Below are 24,266 nucleotides of genomic sequence, written 5' to 3' on the forward strand. Positions count from 1 at the left end.
TTCCACTCCATTGAAAAAGCCTTTTCTTGACTCTTATATGAAATATCTTAGCCCCTTCTTCCTTTCCTTTCCCTTCAAAACTTTCCTTTATCACCCATTGACTCCATCTTTTTTACTATATTATACCATTATATTCAACTCCTTCCTGTGCCTTCCATCCACATATATGCTCCTTCTAACAGCTCTTATAAATGAGAAAGTTCCTATGAGTTATCAGTATTTTCTTCTCATGCAGGAATACAAACAGTTCAATATCATTAAGTTCCTCATAGTTAGTCCTTCTTGTTGGCCTTCTCTATGGTTCACTTGAGTCCTGTACTTGGAGATCAAACTTTCTGTTCAGCTCTGGTTGATTCAGTAGGAAAGTTTGAAAGTCCCCTGTTTGGGGCAGCTAGGTGGCATAGTGGATAAATCACTGGCCCGGCCTCAGACACCTAGCTATATGACCTTGGGCAAGTCACATAACCCCATTACCTTGCCAGAGAGAGAGAGAGAGCAATGAAAGTTCCCTGTTTTATTGAAAGTTCATTTCTTCACTATTTTTTTGTATTTCTTTCATCAAGCTGCTTATTTAGTTTTCATGATTTATCTGCATCACTCTCATTTCTCCTCCCTATTTTTTCTCTTCTCCCTATTTTCCTTCTCTCCCTTAATTGCTTTTCAAACTCTTTTTGAGCTCATCCATAGCCTGAGCCCATTTTCCATTTCTCTCGGAGGTTTTGGATACAGAAGCTTTGATTTTTGTCATCTTCTGAATCTTCCATGTGATCCAAGTATTTTCTATGGTCAGATTCTTTTTCTTTTGTTTGCTCATTTTCTCAGCCTATGACTGATTTACCGCACTTCCAAGGCTTTGTGGGGTTTTGGGGGACTTTAATTCCTCCAAGGTTTTTATGAGAGGCTCTGACTGCTTTCTTGCCTGTGCTTTGATATGCATGTGGATGACCACAGGCCCTCCCCCTCTGTCCTGGAGCTCTGAGGAGTGTCCCTACTGGCTATGGGAGTACAGAAGCCCAAACTGCAACTTGGTCCTGAGTGTGGGCAAACAGCTGAGTCCTGCCCCAGGGAGAGCAGAGTACCATCTGTGGGCTGCTCTGAGGCCAGTGCTCCCTCTGCACTCACTTGGGTGCAGCAGAGCTCTCTCACCACCCCTTCAAGCTGTTCCTGGTGATCCCTGGGCCAAGAAGTCCAAAAACCATCCCCTCTGATCTAGGCACTCAGACAGTTGCACGGGGCTGGGGCTGGGGCTGGGGCTGGGGCTCGGGCAGCAGCTGTGCTCAAGGCAACTTTTTTCCAACCCCCATCCAGGTGAAACAGACCTTTCCTGCAGAACTTCCAAGTTGTCTTTCATTGGGAGGTTGTATCACTCAGCCTTTCTGTGGGTTCTGCTCCTCTAAATTTTGGCTAGAATCATAATTTGACAGCTTTTGGAGTTTTGGGGGGAACAAGTTTCTAGGAATTCCTACCTTCACAACACCATCTTGGCTCTGCTGGAGGGATTCTTTCTAGGCAAAACAAACTCTTAAGAATGTACAAAAAAGGGGGTGGCTAGGTGGCGCAGTAGATAGAGCACCAGCCCTGGAGTCAAGAGTCCCTGAGTTCAAATTTGGCCTCAGACACTTAATAATTACCTAGCCATGTGGCCTTGGGCAAGCCACTTAATCCCATTTGCCTTGTAAAAAAATAAAACTAAAAGAATGTACAAAAATTGGGGGCAGCTAGATGGCGCAGTGAATATAGCACTGACCCTGGAGTCAGGAGAACCTGAGTTCAAATCCAGCCTCAGATACATAATACTTAGCTGTGTGATCTTAGACAAACCACTTAAACTGTGGCCTTGCAAAAAAACAAAAAACAAAAAAAGAAATGGACAGAAATGACATCTGCTGACTGCCAGACACCTTGACGTCCTTTGCTTTAGGTGTGCTTTTGGCTGTGTCTACTGTGGACTGCCCCTGCCATTCAGGGGTTTGTTCCATCAGAACAGTTAAGCAATCTTGGTAAAACTGTGATGGTAGTGATCACCAGCCTAGAGGTAGAACCAGTTCCTATTAGCATCCCTGGAAAAGTAACCATTGGAATGGAGACCAAGACTCCTCACTTGTCTGGGAAAGGCAGTGGAGAAAAAAAAGGAGAAAAATGACTCCTGAGTTCTGGTTGCAAATCCCCTGTATTAAAAAAAATTGGAAGCTGCACCTATAAAGATATGTGGGAGACAATTGACTCCTTCATTCAACCTGGGACTCCCTGCTCTGAACCTCTCCATATCTATAGCCTTCCCTGTCACTGCCCCTTTAAGAAGGATAGCTACTCTCTTCCCAAGAGTAGCTTCCAAATAGCTGCTATTCAGCTGCCACTTTCTCTCAGCAGAGGCAACTACTGTTGCCTGTTGTAAGCAGGGCAAATACCTAGGTGTTCCTGACTACAGGGTCATATAGATAATGCAATAAGATAGACCAACAGGTTTGGAGTCAGTAAGACCAAGTTCAAATTTTGCTCAGACACTTACAAATTTGTGTGACTCTGGACAATTCACTTCTCCCTATTTGCCTCAGTTTCCTCATCTATAAAATGAATTGAGGAAGAAAATGGCAAACTAACTCCAATATCTTTGCCAAGAAAACACCAAACAGGGTCACAAAATGTTCAAAATAACTGAAACAACTGGACAGCAACAACTTCCTGATTCCAGGCCCAGCATTCTATCCACTGTACTATCCAGCTGGCCAGAAAGGATAAAGGGGGAAAACCAAGGATGATTTAGGTGAACTGAGGCAGAGTAAACAACTTAGAAAGAATTAGGAACTTTGATCAATGTGATCACCAACCACCAGTCAACAAGCTATAAATATATTTTGAACATGGCCAGTGAGGAAATTTGTTTTGCTTAACTATATATAGAGATTTTTTTGTTTGAAAAAATAGATAATCGAGGTGGCTAGGTGGCACAGTGGCTCTAGAGTAAGGAGGATCTGAATTCAAAACTCAGCCTCAGACACTTGATACTTCCTAGCTGTGTGGTAGTGAGTAAGTTACTTAACCCCAATTGCCTTGCCAAAAGAAATAAAAAAGACTTGAAAACTATAATTTTGGGTTTTGGGGGGGGGTTGTAAGGCAATGGGGTTAAGTGAGTTGCCCAAGATCATACAGCTAAGTAAGTATTAAGTGTCTAAAGTTGGATTTAAACTCAATTCCTCCTGGCTCCAGGACCCTCTATTTACTGCGCCACCTAGCTGTGCTGAGAACTATGATTTTTGCAGTGGACAGTTTTAAATCCATAAGACTGATGATGAAGCACCTCTTGACAGAGAGATAATATAAGGAAAATAGGAATATCTTGTACAATTTCTAGACACAACCAGTGTGGGAATTTCATATTTATTATAAGGGTTTTGTTGTTATTTTTTTCTCCCTTGGGGCAGAATTTGAGAGGAATGGAGTGGCCAATAAGAGAGAAAAAGGAAGCAAGGAAGGAAAAGGAATTATTAAAAGCATCTTTTTTGGAAATACAGAGAAAAGAATAGGAAGGACAGAAAGAAGCGCAGACAAATGGCATGACTTTGAGAGCTACAAATTTAATATGTACATTAAAAAGAAAAACAAGTTATACAAAACATCTTCATGTTCATATAAAAACCTCATTTTTCTGTTCTATGACAGTAGAGATACTGCTCTTTTTGTTAAGTTCAGAATAAAAAATTTTTAAAGATAAAAAAGGCTATTGGATTTGGTAATTAAGACTTTATTATTATATCCCAAGAAGATATATAATTGATAAAAAGAGAGGCACCATATACCAAAATACTTATAGCAGCACTTTTTGTGATGGCAAAATACTAGAAATGGCCATTGATTGAGTAATGGTCAAAACTAACTGTGGTACATGAATGTAATAGAATATTACTGTGCTTTAAGAAATGGCAATATTGGGGCAACTAGGTGGTACAGTGGATAGGGCACCAGCCCTGGAGTCAGGAGTACCTGAGTTCAAATATGGCCTCAGACACTTAATAATTAAGTAGCTGTATGGCCTTGGGCAAGTCACTTAACCCTATTGTCTTGCAAAAAATCTAAAACAAATAAAAAAAGAAATGGCAATGTGTTGAATAGTGGAAAGGCTTACATGAACTGAAATTAAGTGAAATGAAGTAAGCGGAGCCTGAAAAACTATATATGTTTGTTTGTAAATATATGTGTGTGCGTGTGCACATGCACACACACATACACACACACACACACACACACCAATAATTGAGAGAACAGAATAATTGAAAATTAATATTGCAAAATTATAAAGAATAAGTTTGATCCCAAAGAAAACTCCTTTACAGAGGTCAAGGTTGGGGGAAAAGGGTAGTGTCTAAGGAAATAAAACTTTTTATAAATTCTCAGATTTTTTTTTTAGGTTTTTGCAAGGCAAATGGGGTTAAGTAGCTTACCCAAGGCCATATAGCTAGGTAATTATTAAGTATCTGAGACCGGATTTGTACTCAGGTACTCCTGACTCCAGGGCTGGTGCTCTATGCACTGTGCCACCTAGCCGCCTTCAGATTTTTAAAAATGTATCATTTTGCTACTTTTTCTCTTCTTTTTCTTTAAAAAAATGGTTTATAAGGAGAGAATTTCTTTATGATGAGGGAGGAAAAGGAATGATACAGGGGCAAACTTGGTCACTGTGAAAAAGGGAAAGGTATTAATTTCTTTTTTAAAAAGATCATTGTTAACTTTACTAAAGGGTAATGGATGCAAGAGTAGATTATAATACAGTTAATTTGGTTTTCTCAAAGGGTCAAGAGACAGAAAGAAGGAACATATAGCCTGGAGAGGTGATAACCTGGGAAGGAATTGAGGGGTAGAAGCAATGGGGGTCACAGTGAAAAGGAAGACCAGAGGTAGGAATCATTAGCATAGGGAAGCATATAATAGTAAAAGATTATGATCAGATAAAGGAAGAGGAATGTTTTGGGGTGATGACAAGGTCAATAGACATAGCCTCTACCTGTCATTTGAATAGAAGTTGGTATAATTATCTTACTACCTCTTGGGATATTCCAACATAGCCACTGTGGTGAAATGTATATTCAAGAAGGGGATAATAAAGTATACTTGGAGTCACAGGGACTATCTCTCCCATCGATAATCTCTACTTCTTGCTATTTTATAATTGATTGCTCATATTTTTTTTCAGTTGCTTTCTTTGTGTCCAAGTCTTCTTGACCTCATTTGGGCTTTTTTGGCAAAGATACTGGAGTGGTTTGTCATTTCCTTCTCCAGCTCACTTTACAGATGAGGAAATTGAGGCAAAAAGGGTGAAGTGACTTTTCCAGGGTCACACAGCTAGTAAGTGTTTGAAACCAGATTGGAATTTAGGAAGGTGAACCTTTCTGACTCCAGTCCTGGCACTTCATCCACTGTACCACCCAACTGCCCAAGTTCATATGGACCCTTAATAAGACCTTCATTTCTCACAATCTCAACTAGTCAATCATCAGTTTTCATTTTTGTGACATACATAAAAATAGAAAAATTTGACTAAATCTAGGCTATAGTCTATGTGCAATAAAAGTTTTTGCTTACAATAGATCTTGTTTAAGAATGCCTTGTAGGGGAGCTAGGTGGCACAGTGGATAGAGCACTGGCCCTGGAGTCAGGAGTTGCTGAGTTCAAATCCTGTCTCAGACACTTAACCCCATTTGCCTTGCCAAAAAAAAAAAAAAAAAGAAGAATGCCTTGTGTACAAAAGCATTGATAAGTGAAAAACACATTAACAATATTTTTTGGCAGACTGATGAATTTTTTAACTGTCAAAAATGTATTTGTAAAGTAGATAACTTATTATATAAATGTTTTATCTAAATACCCTAATGTTAACTACTAGGTATTATCCATATTCCTTAGGAACTGAACAGAACCTGTAGAGCTATGCAGCAAAGAATTGTGGAACTCATCTCCAGGGTTTCTAATGAAGAGGTCACCGAGGAATTGCTACACGTGAACGATGACTTAAATAACGTCTTCCTCAGATATGAGAGGTGGGAACTTTTTTCCCTCTGAAAAGATTGTTGGCATAATATCTTAGGGATTTTTTCATAAACAAAGGGGAAGAGAGATTAGAAATGGAAAATACTCATTAGAGATGCTAATTTGTCACCAGATGACAGGTGAAATACATCTTATTCTCCTGGGAATTGAGCCATAGGAAATTGATATGCAGAATTAGTATTTGCCCTTTATACATGCTATTAGGGTTTCTGTTGATTTTTCTTCCTCTTCTTCCCTTTCCAGGTGGCCTCCTTTCTCTCTCTCTCTCTCTCTCTCTCTCTCTCTCTCTCTCTCTCTCTCTCTCTCTCTCTCTCTCTCTCTCTCCCCCCCTGCCCCCCCCCAATTTTAGGGAATTGGATAGGACACATTTCTAAGTCCTCTCTTAGATATCTAAGAAAAAAAGGATTGGCTTTTAAATGCTAGTTTGTCTAGAATGTCTGGACATTGAGCCATTGAGAATAATAAGATTCTTCCTTTGGAAGAGAAAGCATAACAGAAAGAAAGGAAAGAGAAGAAGAAGAAAGGGAAAAAAGAGAACCTAAGCCTTAACTGATGTAGTCATTTGTTGGCTGCTTCTACAACTCCTTCTTTGTTATAAGGAATTATTCATTTGGAATAGGATATCAGAAATAGCTATGATATGAAAAAAATACAATTATAAAACAATTTTTTAATAAAAGAAAAAGTACATACACCATTTTCTGCTTTCCTAAGGCTACCAAGCATAGCTGAATACTAGCAACAGATTAGGAATGTCCCTTTTCTCACTTAAAAGCCTCACTTAGAAAGAGTTAAAAAAAAACTAACAAATCCAAAACCTTCTAATTCACAAACAGGTTTAAAAAAGAAGCTACAGTGGCAAGTATTGTTGCATTAACCTTTCTGGCTTGTCTGTAGCCTCCTAGAAAATATGTAATTAGAAGTTAGCTTAGCTTTCATCTATATCTGAGGTCCAGTGAATATGAATAGCTTTTAGGGGATCTGTGAACTTGAGGGGGAGGAATCCATCTTTATCTTCACTAACATTTGGTTTCCTTTGTAATCTTTTGCACTTTATTTGTACATTAAAAACTTGATTTTTTTAGAAGGGGTTGATAGGCTTCTCCAGACATCTGTAAGGAACCTAAAATAAGCACCCCTGTTTTAGTTCATCCCATTCATTTTACAGTTGAGGAAATTAAAACACTGAAAAGTTAAATAACATGGTCATAGTCCTGTAGCCATCTGGTAGAAATCAACAAACATGTATTCAGAATGCGAGGCATTGGAATCAGTATTAGATTTGGTGTGACAAGCCTTGGATTCACATAATTTTTTTAATGCAATTTTATTTTTTTCAATTACATGCATGTAAAGATAGTTTTCAACATTCACCTTTTTATAAGCGTTTGAGTTACACATTTTTCTACTTCCCTCCTTTCCTTCCTCCCCCATGACTGTGAGTAATCTGATATAGTTTGCTCATGAATAATCGTGTTTAACATATTTCCATATTAGTCATGATGTGAAAGAAGAGTCAGAACTAAAGGGGAAAAACATGAGAAAAAGAATTAAAAAACACAAAACAAGTCTTAAAAAATAAAAATAGATGCTTTGGTCTGCATTCAGATTCCATAATTTCTTCCTCTGGATGTAGATTCCATTTTCATCACAAATCTTTTAGGATTGTCCTTGATCACTGAATTGCTGAGAGGAGCTAAATCCCTCATGGTTGATCATCACACAGTGTTGCTGTTAATTTTTATAATATGGTAATATGTTTTCAGGGTTCTACTCACTTTACTGGACATCAGTTCATACAGGTCTTTCCAGGCTTTTGTGAAGTTCACCCACTAATGATTTCTTACAGAGCAATAGGATTCCACATTCATATACCATAATTTTATTCGGCCATTAAAGAACATCCCCTTATTTTCCAATTCTTTGCCACTACAAAAAGAGCTGCTATAAATAGTTTTTGTACACATGGGTCTTTTCCCCTTCTTTATGTTCTCTTTAGGAAACAGACCAAAGGGGTATAGTTGGATCAAAGGGAATTCATAGCTTTATTGCCCTTTGGACATAGTTTCAAATTGCTTTTTTGGAATAAGTTCACAACTCTGCTGTCAGTGCATTAGTGTCCTAGTTTTTCCACATCTTCCCACTACTGATCATTTTCTGTTTTTGTCATTTTTGCCAATCTATTAGGGATGAAGGTATCTCAGAGTAGTTTTATTTTATGTTTCTCTAATCAATAATGATTTAGAGCATTTTTTCATATGATCATAGTAGGTAGCTTTAATTTCTTCATCTGAAAACTGCCTGTTTATATCCCTTAACCATTTATCAATTGGGAAATAACTTGTATTTTTATAAAGTTGACTCACTTCTCTATATATTTTAGAAATGAATCCTTTGACAGAAATAATAGCTTTGAAAATGGTTTCTGCATTCTTTCCTAATCTTGTTGGATTGATTTTATTTGTATAAAACATTTTAGTTTTTAATGTAATCAAAATTATCTATTTTGTATTTTATAATATTTTCTATCTCTTGTTTGGTCATAAACTCCTTCCCTCTATATAGATCTGACAGATAAACTATCTTGGATGTGGTTGTTGAGTCATTTTCAGTTCCATCCAATTTTTTGTGACACCATTTTGGGGTTTTCATAGCAAAGATATTGGAGTGGTTTCCTTCTCCAGCTCATTTTCTTGATGAAGGACTGAGGCAAACAGGGTTGAGTGACTTGCCTGGGATCATACAAATGTCTGAGTCTATACCTGAACTCAGGAAGATGAGTCCTTCTGACTCCAAGCCCGGTGCTCTGCCCACCTTTGTGACCCAGCTCGAGTCATTTAACTTCTCTGAGTCTCATTTTCTTTACTTTTAAAATTAAAGAATTAGACAACTGATTACTGAGGGCTCTTCCAACTCTAAATCTATAATCCAAAACCAGCACCCATATCTCTAATACAATACTCTTCTCAATATACTATGTTTCAGTACTTTATAACCCACTAATTGTCAACCAACTAACTTGTGGTGTTATTTTTATTACTACTATTTATTATTACTATTATTGTTAGCACTAACAATAATAATATACTGCAAACCCAGTAAATACTCAATAAGTATTAATTATGATAATCCCATACATTTACATGGTACCTACCTCCAAGAAGCTCAGTGAATTTTGCTAGCTATTGTTTTTAAATTTTTTTTCATCTTCCCAGCCTTCCAGTCTATTAGTAGTGTGCTTTTTTTTAGGTTTTTGCAAGGCAATGGGGTTAAGTGGCTTGCCCAAAGCCACACAGCTAGGTAATTATTAAGTGTCTGAGACCGGATTTGAACCCAGGTACTCCTGACTCCAGGGCCAGTGCTTTATCCACTGCACCACCTAGCCACCCCCTGTATTGTGTTTTCATTCCCAGTTCACAGATAAAGAAATCACTACACTCTGTGTTTAAAGGCTGTCAGTACTAGAGTCTACCATGTACATAAAGGTTTGTTGACTTGAAGAAGCAGGAACAAATTCTAGGTATCAGGAATTCCTAATTTATATGGAAATACTTGAGATGGCATTCTCAAGGGTAATTCCTTTTTCTAGGTGCATTCTAACCTAGTCATTCCCCTTCATAGCATATGACACAAGAAAATATTAATACCAGAGCATCAGAAATTGAGATTCACAGATATTCACATTGCACTAAAGAATTATCCCTATAGATTTTGCTTTTAAAATATTTTTTTCCTTGCTGAAAAGGTATCAGAACAGATACCCAGTATCCAGAAATTATCCAGACCTTGACATTTCCACTCTTTCCTTTAAAAATCAAGATTGAAAGTGCAACATGAGTTTTCTGACATTGATAAGTGTAGGAAGGAAGTTGCAGCAGGCTGATAACAGATCAACTTTAAAATAACACATAGAGGCCTCTTTCTCCCCATAAGCAATCTCCAGAGAACTGGAGGGAATAAGAGGAGTTGATAGAGAAGCACAGAAAAGTCTGGTGCAGAGCTTTTAGCTTCAAAATTCACCCTCATTTTCTGTTCACCTATAAATTCTTACATTTACATACACACATATGCACACAGAAAATCAATATCTGTGTCTTATTGAACAACTTGGCATAAAAATGACTTGGTTGTGGATCAGAACAGTTATGATTCTAAACTTCCTGTTAGGACAACCCAATAGCTATTCCTTGGCTTTCATGATCATTTCAGGAGGTAGAGGTCCCAGAGGTCTCTCTGTCATTTCCTCAAAGAGGTAGGTGAAGTGACTCACTTACCACCAGACAAATAATTAAAGGCTCTTCTCCTTATCCAATACCCTTCTCATTGAAATTGGGTATGGGGAGGAGAGGGCAGAAAGGTACATATTATAGGCATGAACTAATTATTCTTTATAAGAGTCCTGTGAAATAGTGAGGGGACTCAAGATTATTACCTTCATTTTGTAGATAGGATGCTGAGTTGCCCTCAGGTCACTGGGGGGGGAAATAAAGGCTGCCAAGTCTGGTGTAGCTGTAGACTGATAGTGTCTGTAAAATGGTGGGTATTGCACATGATGTACTAATTTCACATACCACCCTCTGATACATATGCACCCAAAATATCCTGCCTTGATGGTGTGGGATGAAAGTCAGAGAATCTGCATCTGTTTGCCCTGGATGCCTCTTTACAGTCTCCTTCCCCCAACTCTGTAAAGGTCTGTGTAAATGTGCATTAGTGTTCCCTAATGAATTCCCTAAGTAGCCTGAGGACTCCTGCTCTCTGCAGGTATGACTGATATCCCTCCTGTCTTTCAGACACCTGACACTTCCTTCACACCTAAACAGCTTAGCAATTTGTTGAGTTTGATCCCTTTCCCTTTTTATTCTTTCTTGCCCTCTCTACCCCCACCCCTACCAGATTTGAACGGTACAGGTCGGGTCGTTCTGCTCAAAATACCAGTAATGGAGTAAGTATCATTTCAGAATATGTGGAAGAGGGCTGGTTCTACCTCCTGTCATATCTTGGTGATATCCTACTTCTCCCACCCCCTGGCTCTCTTATTTACACTTAAAGGTACATGAGCCCAAGTTGTCAATATTATTGGGGAGAAGCATAGTTAGAGATTTATTTAATGAATCATAAGCAGGGAGGAATTATTCATAAGAAGAGAGATGGTATGGGTTGGGGAGGGGTAGCATAGAAGCAAAGGCATGTTATTCTGAAATTTGAAGGTATAATCATATTATGCCAGCTAAGTCTCATTGTTAGAATATCTCTAACTTCCTTTTAGACTCACCTAGAACCTGCTCTGGTTCAGGTTTTGGCAACCTTTAACAAGTACTACACTAGGATTCTAACCTTTTTTACTCTTGTGTGATTAAAAGTAGAGCATTCCTGGAATGCACTGCTGTATAAGTTGATTCTCAGATAGTAATAATGGCTACTACTTTGGAAGCCATTAAAAATCAGAAGACTATTGAAAATCGGAAAATTATATGCATGCTGTAGATTTCTAACTCCTCTTCTAGTTTGTAATATTTGCTAGTTTGTCTAGTTTGCCTGAAGCAAAGTTATCAAGAAGCTCACTGCCTCTTTAATATCCTGACAGGTCCTGAATGAAGTAACTGAAGATAATTTAATAGATCTTGGTCCTGGTTCTCCAGCTGTAGTGAGTCCAATGGTGGGTAACACAGCACCACCATCTTCTCTTTCCTCACAGTTAGCAGGCCTGGGTAAGCATTGTGTTTAATGGCTTTCTTTCTGTGAATTTCCTCAGTGCCATCATATCATTAGAAGCCATGTTCTCCACTGAATTTATGCTAGACAGAATTCTAAATATCTACCCATTTTTTCTTTTCAATTAGAAGAGTGTGGGGATCATTTTTTTCCTGGATACATGGTGTAGTTTTTTTTGAGTGTATTTATGACCTGTCCATTTGTTCCTCACCAGTTCCATAACAATATTCTAAATCCTCCACTGTTTTTATATCAGGTAATCATTTTTAAAAGTTTAATCAAATGGAGCACCTAGGTGGTTCAGTGAATAGAGCACCAGCCCTGGAGTCAGGAGGACCTGAGTTCAAATTCGGTCTCAGACTCTTAATACTTAACTATGTGACCTTGCCTTGCAAAAGTAAAAAATAAAATTTTCATTAAAAAATGCTTAAATTGCAGCTACCTGAAAATTTAAATGCTACAATTCATTTGTCATAAAATTATATGAGAATGGTTGCTACTGTTATATGAATAATGCTAAATTATAATTGTAACAAAAGAGGCATGTTCAGTTTTGTCCTTCCTGGGAGGTAATAAATAGCTGGGTAAGAAATAAGGCAGCTGCTTTTCCCTTACCCAGCAGCTGAAAATAGCCCTTATCACATGGAGCCATCAAGGAGAATAGACTGAGCGATTGGCAGGTCACACCTTTTGTATGCATACTGATTTCCTATTCAACCACTCCTGCAACCAATAAGAAGACTTTTCATCATCACTTACTACCAAATTCTACCTATTGGATTGAACTAGGCAGAGAATATCCATGCAATTTCTGGATCCATGGTAGAGTTTGTTTTTGTTGGTATTTATGACCTGTCCATTTGTTCCTCACTAGTCCCCATAGCAATATTCCAAATCCTCCATTGTTTTTATATCAAGTAATCATCTTTAAAAGTTTAATTAAATGAGGCAACTAGGTGGTTCAGTGGATAGAGCAGCAATCCACCAGCCTTGGAGTCAGGAGGACCTGAGTTCAAATGTGACCTCAGACACTTAATACTTACTTAGCTATGTGACCTTAAGTCACAAGTTACTTAACTCTGTAAAATCCATCAACAAGCACAAATCTGAGAATGCTTCCCCTGTAACATAATTAATAGCAGATGAAAATAAGTGCCCACAATCTTGTATTGTCCATTCTCTTTTTCATCTTTGTCACATGACCTGTGTGACTTTGAACAAGTCACATAATTCTTATGGCCTCAGTGTCCTGATCTGTAACATGAAGAATATGGACTAGATGACTTCTAGGATCTCTTCCAGATCTAAATCTATGATTGCATGATCCTTCTTGCTGGTCTTTCCCTCCCCTTGCTTTTTATAAATTGAATCTTTCCCATTTGCTTACAAATTGGGGATTAAAATACATTTATCTTCACTCAAGCCCCATATCCTCCTCTCTGCAGCTTGTTCCCTGCTCACTGAGCATCCTAGAAATGAAACAGAAAGTACTCAGATTTATACTATGTAAAATATTCACCTTAAACCATTTTGACTAGGATGAAAGTGATGTGTCTGTGACCAATATTTCATTATTTTCATCTTCAGACTTGGGGACAGATAGTGTCAGTGGAACCCTCAGTTCTCTCCAGCACTGTAACCCCCAGGATGACTTTGATATGTTTGCCCAGACGAGAGGAAACTCCTTGGCTGAACAGCGTAAGACGTAAGTAGGGGGCTTTTTAGTAGCACTCTAAAGATATTGGGAGCAACAGTAATTGACTCGGCCTTGGGTAAAAGCCAACACAAGGGAACTTCTATTCTTGAGGACAGCACTACTACCCAGAGCTTTTTAAATGTGAAACTGAAGATTTAGCATCTGATGAGGATAATGAATGGAATTTTCTTTCCCTGTGGTCTGGAGTCGTTTGTTTGGTAGCTGTGTGTTTTCTCCTGCCTATCATAAATAAGGACTTTTTTTAACCCTAAATCACTGTTCAGAATAAAGCGAAACCCAAGCCCTGCCCTTGGAAATTGTATGGAGCAGAATGTGTTATCATATATATTGAAACTGAAAAAAAAATTTTATACATAGTTATATGAACTTTGGTGAAGATCAAGGTAGAGTACCTCCTTGATCTCCCACTCAAACACCAACATAACTGGGATTAGAGATTTGGAATGTGATATTGCTTCTATTCCAAGTACCTGGATTCTATAAGACTTTTTGCTAAGATTTATCCTTAAGTAGGAATGCTTCCTCATGCCATCTCTGCCTTCCCTTCAGAGGTGCTACTCCCTTTACTCATTAAGAAGTCCTGGGTCCTATTTTTAGCAACCTTCTTTGAATCTTTTGACCAGAAACAGACCTGAGTAAATAGGTGGCACATTGAATAGAGTACTGGACTTGGGAGTCAGAAAGACCTGAGTTCAAATCCTACCTTAGATACCACCTATGTGACTATAGGCAAGTCACCTGAACTTCCTCAGCCTCAGTTTTCTCATATATAATATACATTTACCTCATAATTATTATGAAAACCAAATAAGATAATGTATATAAAGCACTATAAATATTGACTGTGGACATATTCCAGGGTTTTAAGACAAAATAGGAGTCTCTTCCTTTGGCAACCTCACTAAGAACAATGTGTTTGTGTAACAAGGAAAAGAAAAACTGGGGTAGGAAGGAAGGGAGAAGAGAGACTGTCCTTCAAATTTATAGATATGATAGTTCCAGAGCCCCATTATTCCTAATCATTTTTTCTTATACCTGCAAATGTGACTTCTTTATCTCTAATAACAATTAGTATTACTTTTACTTTCTACATAAACCCAGTCTCAACTATATTTCATAGTACTGAATTCAGACGTATTGATATTGAGCCTCCAAGGCAACCCAGTGAGATCAGGGTGATATGTTTTTCAAATGAAAGAATAAAAAGTCCCACAAAATATTAAGACTCAAGTCACAGTTAGAATCTAACTCTACTAATTCTTATCAAATTTCAGTAAGGCAACATGATACCCTAGCTTCTCCCCAAATAGAGCCCGTGGTAAGACCTTCTTGGGTATTAAAGGTGACAGCTATATTCCAAATGGTTTAGAATAGAAACTGATCACAGATCCCTCCATCATCAATAGTTGAAACTAAAATTATTTTCTCTGCTTTGTTTCCAGAGTCACTTATGAGGATCCTCAAGCAGTGGGAGGACTGGCCTCTGCATTAGATGTCCGAAAACAGAGTACTGGAGTGGTAGGTTTTTAAATCTGTTCCCTCTTTGTAGAAGAAAGACTTTTGAAAACACAGCTCCCTTAAAAAAAAAAAAAAAGAATTATTGAGTAAAACCAGCTAGATAAAGGGAGAGATCATCTTAGCAAAAAACAGGATCTTAGTGACTCCTATTGGAGCACAGTTGTACATGTTCCCCGGTGTTTGACCTCTAACTTTGACTGGTCTGATACTTTGCCCTTCAGGAAGAGAAAAATCCAGTAGTAGAATCTACTTAGAAATACCATATTTACTTGATAGAATTATTCCCAAGGAAAAGATTTCTTTATATAACATGTGGTTGGCACTTGTTAGCATGATTATGAAGAAGTAGTGAATTTGTTTGAGGTAGCCATCTTGAGACATTTAAGTTTTTTAAAGGAGGAAGAGTTAGGTAATTGTATGTTCATGACTGTCTACAGAATTGAAGAGAGTAATTCCCAGGAAATTAAATTTGTAAGAGAATTTAGGAAGGTCCTTGTTTGTATCACTCCTCAGCCCTCACTCCATGTGACTTCTTACAAGGGATCAGATAACTTTGAGTGTTTGATATTTTGTATTTTTTGCATTGCAAGCTAGAACTATAAGCTTTTAGACTATTTCAATGATCAGAAAAGTTAGGACATTTCTCTAGCCTTTTCTGGCTATTTAGTACTCCCCCTCTACCCTTCCTATAGCTGATGCACTGCCTGTGTTGGGGGGAGGGGAGGGGAGCTACTAGCCCATAGGTCTAGCCTATCCTTAGCCAGTCTCATATAACTAGACTCATTCATTTGAAAGGAAGCATGACTTCTAACAGATAAATATTTCTTAACCTTTGACTCATCTTAAATCCCCAGGCTTACCACACAGTAACATTCCTTTCAGTTTTGCCCCCTGCAGAAAAACAAAACCAATAATATAGAGCCCACCAGTAGGATATTTGATGAATCAGAGCAATGTTCCTCTCAATATCAGCCACTAGGGAGCATTGAAGAGCTAGTCTAACATCTGCCTGTAAGCCCTAGGCAGGTTTCATCATAACTCTGGGCTTTGCTTTTGCTATAAGGTTAGTGAACTACAGTAACGCTGGTCAGGTTAGCTGACCCAAAGCTCTTTTAATATTACAACCTCTTTTTTTTTTTTTACTTTTTACTAAATGAGATGTAGAAACCCAGGAATGCCTAGCCATTTTTTTAATTGAGCTAGTATGGGAAAATATTGAGAGAAAAGAACCTATCTAAATTGTCCAGAAATAATGTTTGTTTTTTTTCTTATGGTGATCGCTCTGGTCTAAGTTGAGTTAATATTTTTGTGAACATCAGCAATGCTAGGAAAAAGTGCTTTCTGTTATTCACAGTGGGATAATGATCTTCTATACCCAGTGTTTATCAGTTTTAAAGACTCTAAGCAGATTTAGAACCTATATAAGGTACCTGTCAAAGTATTCCAATCCTAGGAGATTTGGTGGATATAATGAACTTTAGCCTATTTAGGTTAAAGCACTTGGGTCACCCCACTGTTTTCAAAGATTCTAATGACTCTAGCAACTTATCAATTGATAGTGTTTTTAATTGCTTAATGTCTATATTGCTTGATTGGAAGAAGACAAGGTCTGACATGTATCAAGAGACTTGGAGATTACATAAAAACAGGTTAGCTATCTAGGAAATAAATCATTCCAACTCGGTATTTATAATGATGTCTTAATATTGAGAGTTTCTTCTTGGTCACTAAATCTTTTTTCTCTTTTACAGAGGGGCTAAGGGAAACATTGTGGGTTTTCATGGGATTTTTTAATTGAATAAATCAGTGGATATGAAAAGTAACTTTTCTTTTGCTGCTGGTACACTATTAACTTTTTTGTCACGAGTATTGCTGTGATTTCTTTCTTTCTGGGATATTTCTTTTCTCCGCCCAGAGGAGAGGTAAAGGTGGGAACTCTGACATGGAACCTATAGACAAGTGGCTAATTACACAAGGAATGGTGAGATATCACCAGCAAAAGCAAAACTCCCTATTGTCCGTCCAGCCCCCACCTCCTATCCCTGCCTTTGTAATAATCATTCTTTGTTTACCTTCCCCGATGTACTGAACCTTTGTAAATCAGACAGTACAAGGTTACTTTTGAAAACCAAATTTCTACCTTTGTAATAATCTTCTTAAACAAGACTTCCAAACTAGGAAAACATCTGAAGTGCTTTTCTGCTATTTATGCTGTCTTTAATGATTTTTAAAATTACCTTGGGATGGGCAATGAATCCCTTTTCTTCCTTTTACTGTCATGATAGCCATATGCAGTATCTGCTTTTCCAGGATAAACACAAGTTTTACTGGTTCTGGGTGGTAATTCTTTTTAAGGAAACCAGCTCAAAACAAACCATTCAACAGAGAACATTCATGTTGCATATGCATTTTGAAAACCTAGAATTGAGAGCTCTCTTTCTTTTTAAAATGCCCATGGTCCTTAGGACTAAACAAATATTGACTAATAAAACATAAATTCTCTAATTTCTACCCCTGGCTTCCATTATATTTGACCTTTGAGTAGTCATTTTACATTTAGTTATTGAATTTCTGCTATATACAAAGCACTGTCTTAAGTATGTTTGGGTGTAGAAATGGGGAGACTCACAGAGATATTGAAAACTAGGAAAGCATAGCTCCTGAATTCATGGGACTTAAAGTCTTGGGGGAGGGAAGAAGAAGAGGGAAAAAACAGTACCACTGAGGATACAACAAGGTTGGTGCTAGCTCTATATGTGAAATGTTGAAGAGACATATGACAATTGGAGATAAAAAGGATTTAAATTAGCATGATTTTCTTTACCTTTATGGGTACTGAATTTTGAAAATATTAGCTCCCATTCCAGGCAGTTCATTGGAACCACTAAACTAGACTTGTGGATGAGTAGAGGCTTTAGGGGTGATGAGAATACTCAGCAGTAGTCCAAGAGTAGTCACATTTAGGAATCCTTAAGTGGCTAATATTTTTTTTCTAATTGTCCTTGAAGAACTTCTAAAAGATAAATCAGTATCATTTCACCATGCTATATGAGAGGAATTTTTTTGGGGGGGTGGGGGTGGAATCAGAAAACCCCAGGTGTACTGAAACACTTAACCTATGTACTCACTTGATCCATTTTGTTGGACCAGTTCTATGTGTCATACATACATACATACATACATACACATACACACACACATTCTCTCTCTCTCTCTCTCTCTCTCTCTCTCTCTCTCTCTCTCTCTCTCTCTCTCTCTCTCTCAATACTAGGAAGGAAAAGTTAAGAATTTCATAATCCCCTGATCCCTTTATAACCCCATACAGCTTTCCTTTGGTTAAATTGGAAGAATCCATCCCTTTCCCCATCTTTATCGTTACTGTCTTGCCTTGTGGTCATTAATCCTGTAAAAAAGGATACTGCAGCCTTCCTATAAACAGCCCTGCTGACAGAGTGAACTGGAGCCAACATCTGCCTCCATGGACACTGGCTGCTTCCTTGCTATATAAATGCAGTAGAGTTCTCTAATCTCCCCATGCCCCCTTGAGACCAAACCAAGCTAACAGTTACTCTTAACCTGACTGTAGTTCTTGTTATTGTTTTTAACAATGTGTATTATAAATGCTTTGCCACTATTTACAATAGAATGGAAAACTCCAGTCTTTCTAAATCTCCATAGTGCAAGTTCTTTATTTGGTAACTTTTTGTACTGTTGAGTGAGAACAGGAACAGAAACTGTTACTACCCTATCAGTTGGTCCTGGCATTTATTGATGAATTTTACTATCTCTTTTAAGATGGCACCAGAATTATATAAATTTAAGAATTAAAATGAAATTCTTTGATCTTGGAAGTTGATAAACAATAGATATTGTATTTCCCACTCTCTGGTGCCATGTACCTTTTCCTTTGCATTTTGCTTCTCTCTCTCCTTCCCGTTTTAGCCTTTTGTCTTTATCCAGCTGGGGGAAAAAAAATAAAAGATTTATTGAATACTCAGCTTTGTTGTGAAAGGCACTTTGGAGAAGATAGAGCTATGAGATATAGCTCCCTATAATTGAACCTACCATCTAGTTGGGCAGATAAGACATAAGCTTGAAAGAAAGTTAAAAAGCAATTTGAGATTTAAATAGCAGCTCAAGATCAACAATAGAAGAGATGTTACCAGGCTAGGCATGATTAATTGTGAAAGGAATGATACAGACAAATCAGTGCTATTGGAGTCCAAAGGAAGAGAGTTCTTTAGATCAGAGTGGTCAGAAGAGCTTCACAGAGGTAGTAGAATTTGAGTCAGCTTTCAAAGATTGATCTGTTTAGTTTCTTTGGTTTGTTTTCATTGTCTTTGTCATTGAACCAGTCAAACACATAGATTAAAAAATAGAATCTAGGCCTTTGTACATATATCAAGTCTGTGATTTTATTAATGATAGTACTCCTTTGATTAGTGCCCAATCAAAATCTCTTTATAATTTAGTAGGTGGTCTTCAAGAATTGCTATGATTTAAAAAAACTCATTCAACTTGCACACAATGTAATCAAATGAGCCTCTCCAAATTTGACTGTGCCCATCCTTCAACAACATATATACAGATCAGCACTGGACCTGTATTCAAAGTTTTTCCACCTTGGTAGAACTTTCTGGAATTATTATTCCACTGATGTCGGATTTAAGAATCTAAGATTACCTCAATGAAGCAATCAGAGTTAGACTTTTTTGAAGGGATCTTCTAGATATGATCTAAAATAAAATGAATGCAATCCTGACTTTTCCTAATTCATTTCCTATCCCATTCTAATCATGGTAATGTTTAGTTTGAATCAGATCATAAGAAACATGGAATATTAGAGTTAGAAAGAACATTAGAAATTATCTGATCCAACTGCCAGATTCTATGAACGAGGAAACTCAGTCCCAGAGAAGTATTGCAAGGCCATTTGAATAGTACAGGCTGGAACCGAGCACAAGGGACTCTTAGCATACTTATGCTGCTCTTTCTACTAACATTAAGTAGATGGTAATTATTTAAGTTGCTTAAGACATCAGAACATTTCTATTTAGAAAAGAAATCTTTAAAAAAGTCTGGAACCCACAAGGCAAAAATAGCAGCAATGAGTGGAAAATGAAGAAAGTTCATTTCTAACTCAAAATAAGGAAAAAATTAAAATCATGTCTCCAAATAGAGTAAGTTTCTTATGTGGTAAGTTCTTCCCTAGAGGTCTTCAAGTAAGGTGACCACTTATCAGAGTTAAAGTGGAATTCCTGTCCTGGTATAAATTGGATTGGAATTGAGGGATTGTGGTATAGTGAATAGACTTGGAATCGGAAAAAACTGGGTTCAGTTCCCATCTCTGTTACTTACTAACTGTCTCTCTGTGGCCAAGTTTCTTGTTTTCTTTCTGGAACCCAGTTTGCTCATCTATAAAATAATTTTAATAATACTCATAATATTTATCTCATGGACTGTTTGTGAGGCTTAAATGAGATATATACATAAAATGCTGTACAAACCTTAACACCGTCTGATTGTCAATTATTATTATTATCATTATTAGTATGATCCTGAAGTCCCTCCAGTTCTGTTCTTCAGACCTGTTAGTCCCTGAAGAATAGAACTGTCCCATTCTTCATCATGTTTCCTTTGAGTTATATTTCTATAACTTATCATAAGTAAAGGAAAACTTCTTTCCCCTTTTTAAAGCCTCCTGTTCAGTTTTGTGTCTGAATACACATAGGTGATTAGAAGACATAACATTATAGGAGATTTTTTAATTAGAACAGGGCTAATCTCTATAAAACCAGACCTCTGCTATATGTCTATTTAGAGATATACTTTATATAAATTCCTATTCTTCCCTCCATTAGAAGGGGAAAGCTCCTTAAGAACAGGCACTGTCAAATTTTTGGCTTTATATACCCAGCAAGTATTACTTATTTCTGCAGGCCCTTTAAAAATGCTTGTTAAACAAATGAATGAATGACCTTTCATACATTAACTACTTTATTCCAGCAATTTCTGAATTATTTGTTTCCCAAATTAGAAAACCAAAGCACTACAGAGTTAAATGATTTGCCTTTTAATTAGAGAATCCTAAAATGTTAGAGCTAGAAGAGATCCTAGGATTCCCCTAGTCCAACCCCCTCATCTTAAATAATTTATTTAAGTTCATACAACTAATTAAGAAAACAAGAATCTAGCTCCCCTGGGTCTCAGTCAGAGATTCCTTTGGATTATAGGATTTAGAACTGAAAGAAACCTGATGAGGTCATCAAGTCTAATACCCTCCTTCTATGGTACAAGTGAACCTCAAGTGATCTTTTCATTACATTGTGCTGTTTTTCTTTGACTTTATTTCAGACTTCACTTTAAAAACACTTGTAAACATTTTTAATCATTTGGATTCTGCTACCTGATTTGCACATTACTTAGTTGGTAAATCAAAATAAGAGAAAAATCTTCCCTATGCTCTAATTTTTTGGAATTTCCAGAAGTTCACTATTCTGAGAAGATTCAGTATTAAACTCATTTGTTCTTATGCCATGTTAACTGCTATCCTAGACTCACTAGAAGGAAAAAAAGATATAATTCCTTCCCTTGAACAACTGATAGTGATAGGGGGAAATATGTTGGAGGGCAGCTAGTAGACACAGAGGATAGAGTGCCAGACAGCCTGGAATTAGGAATACTCATCTCCCTGAGTTTGAATTTGGTCTCAGACACTTAATAGCTGTGTGACCCTGGGCTAATAATCACTTAACCCTGTGTGTCTCGTTTTTCTCATCTGTAAAATGAGCTGGAGAAGGAAATGCAAACCACTCCATTATCTTTGCTAAGAAAATCTAAATGGGGTCATGAAGAATCAGACACAACAGAAAAATGACTGATAAACAAAAAGAGTATTGGAGAGGAATTCATAGAAAAGTCAGGAGTATCTAAATACACATCTGATCTGTGGATATAACATCTGAAAAAGCTACACATCCTCACAAACACTTTTTTTGTTCTGGAGAAGATTTAACTATGTAAGACAATAATGATGGTTCTTGTTTCTGTAATTCTTAATGGTTTATGAGTCATCTTTCTCAGAAACAACCCTATAAGTTGAAGGAGAAAGTACAAATATTATATTCCCACTAAGTATATAGATATAGCTCTATATAGATACACTAAAAATACATAGATTAAGTGACTTGCTCAGGGCCACTTATTAGTTGGATGGATAATAAGTGATGGACCAGGGACTTAAATCTAGGACTTTTATCTCCAGGTTCTGGCCTTTATCCACTATACTATCTAGCAAGGTATGAAAAAGGTATAAAATGTGATGTAGATATACATTAATTCCTAAGTTATTGCTGAATTTGTTTTCCTATTTCAGACAATTCTTTTACTTTTGAAGTAATAATTCTTGAATATTAGCATTTTATAAACTCCCGGAAGTTGAATATCCTCATTTCAAAATTTAAAAACTCTAAAAATTGGCATCACTTTTGCATGTGCATGTATATGTGAAAGAAAGGCACATCTTTATCAGTCTTCTAGAAATTAGCACACTTTGCTTGGTTGGGTTGAAATTCTATATTTAGCAAAATTCCAAGATTAGGCTTTCCAACGTTGAGTTTAGGAAATTATTTTCAATGATTAAAAGGAGTCAAAAAGTTATCCATTTTAAGAACATGTACTGCCATCTTTTCCTTCTCCCTTTGTATCCCATTTGGTTTGTTCTCCTTTTTATGATTTCTCTCCTGCCAGTCCCTGCCTACTTATGATTTACCTCACATGTTGCTCCTACATATTTGGTTGCCTTTTCAACACATTCTTATGTTTAAATTTGTGTGCCATGTTGGTCATGTTTTGCTCAGTGTATTTTGAGTTTGGTTGGGGAGGTGGGTGGTTTTTGATTATTTAATTTTGTACTCGGTATTTTGTTTTCTTTTTGCCCTGGCTGTTTGTGGGTTTTGCCTGGCTCGGTGGCCCTCTTTGCTGCATTCCATAGATCCCTGTTGCGCAGTCCTCTGTCATGGATGACATTGAGGTGTGGCTCAGTACGGACCTGGTGAGATTTTGACTTTTATATTTTTTCTTAACCTCCTCTCTCTGAAAATGGGAGTTATGCCTTTTATGTACTAACAAAACCAGTTAAGTCTGCCTTCTATCGCAGGTAGTCTATACGTTGTGTCTGAACCTTCAGTTTAGCAGGGTGCTTACACCTGAAATTCCATATATATATGTATCATATTCCAAGTTTCATAAATGATTGAAAACTCCTTCTCCCCTCTCCTTCCTCCTATTTACCTATCACCTTCAAGGTTTTTTTAAAGCCTTCTTCAGACTTTTTCCCCTGTGTGACTATTTGATTTGTAATAGAAGTTTATTAGACCCTTTCTTGGCAGTGTTTCTATCATGACAAAAATTATAGTTATTAAGAATGTAGGGAAAGGAAGAAGGAAAAGAATTTGGATCTCAAAGTTTTAAAAATGAATGTTAAAACTTATTTTTGCATATAATTGGTGAATAAAGTAAAATTTTTAAAATGTAGGAAAAAATTGCCTTCTCTACTATTAGAAATTACATCATAGGTGAGATGATGAGAAACAACTGAGGGTGTTCTTGTTTCATGAAGAAATATTCCAATATCTGGATTGTCCTCTAACAAACAGATCTGACATCAGATCTGTATCAGCTGTCCATGGGCCAAGTGTCAGATGTCAGGCACAACTGTTTAGCAACTTTGAACTTCCTCCCACTGATGTTAGATGAATCCATAACAGAACCAGAACTAGCTAGACCAAGACTTTTCCCACTTATCTCAAGCTCTGCTACCTGTGCTGTCTTCACAGAGATTTTCTAATACAGTTCGTTGTCAAATAGACCAGTTCTTAAAATCTTATATAGCCCATCATTTCTTTTTCATGAAAGTAAAAAATGTAGCTTCCTTACTAATCTGGGGTGCATTTTATCTCTCATTTACCTTTCACTTCACACTAAGGTTTTCTAAGGTAAGGGAGCTATATGGTAATGAGAATAAGGTCCATGGGAGGAGTTTGTTAATTGCCTCTATATTGGTGATTTCTACCCAGGGTTTTATAACAATCCAGGGTGACTCCAGTTATATCCATAAGTGTAATGAAATTCTCAAAGTAAAATAATTCTAATTAACTTTAATTAAAACTTCTAATTAAAAAATAAAGTAAATATTAGAGTGGATAATAGCATGGTAAAATCCAGTTAACAACAGTAGTATTTCAGAATTTCAAAAAGGCTGGGGGATACAGCC

General features: G+C 37.1%; 1 protein-coding gene across 3 annotated transcripts in view; it reads left to right on the forward strand.

Annotated features, from left to right (window-relative positions):
- Nucleotides 1–24,266, forward strand: part of TOM1L2 (target of myb1 like 2 membrane trafficking protein) — a 170,746-nt gene that overhangs the window by 136,548 nt on the left and 9,932 nt on the right. For 2 of the 3 annotated variants that reach the window (XM_074208437.1, XM_074208439.1), the window contains 7 exons: nucleotides 5,899–6,032; nucleotides 10,939–10,987; nucleotides 11,630–11,753; nucleotides 13,345–13,462; nucleotides 14,917–14,992; nucleotides 16,908–16,973; nucleotides 22,986–23,045. In XM_074208437.1, coding sequence (XP_074064538.1) covers nucleotides 5,899–6,032; nucleotides 10,939–10,987; nucleotides 11,630–11,753; nucleotides 13,345–13,462; nucleotides 14,917–14,992; nucleotides 16,908–16,973; nucleotides 22,986–23,045 — 627 coding nt within the window. The remainder of the gene's footprint in view (nucleotides 1–5,898; nucleotides 6,033–10,938; nucleotides 10,988–11,629; nucleotides 11,754–13,344; nucleotides 13,463–14,916; nucleotides 14,993–16,907; nucleotides 16,974–22,985; nucleotides 23,046–24,266) is intronic. The other variant, XM_074208438.1, reaches the window with a different exon arrangement.

The sequence above is a fragment of the Macrotis lagotis genome, chromosome X, assembly GCF_037893015.1.
Source record: "Macrotis lagotis isolate mMagLag1 chromosome X, bilby.v1.9.chrom.fasta, whole genome shotgun sequence".
NCBI classification, from domain to species: Eukaryota; Metazoa; Chordata; class Mammalia; order Peramelemorphia; family Peramelidae; genus Macrotis; species Macrotis lagotis.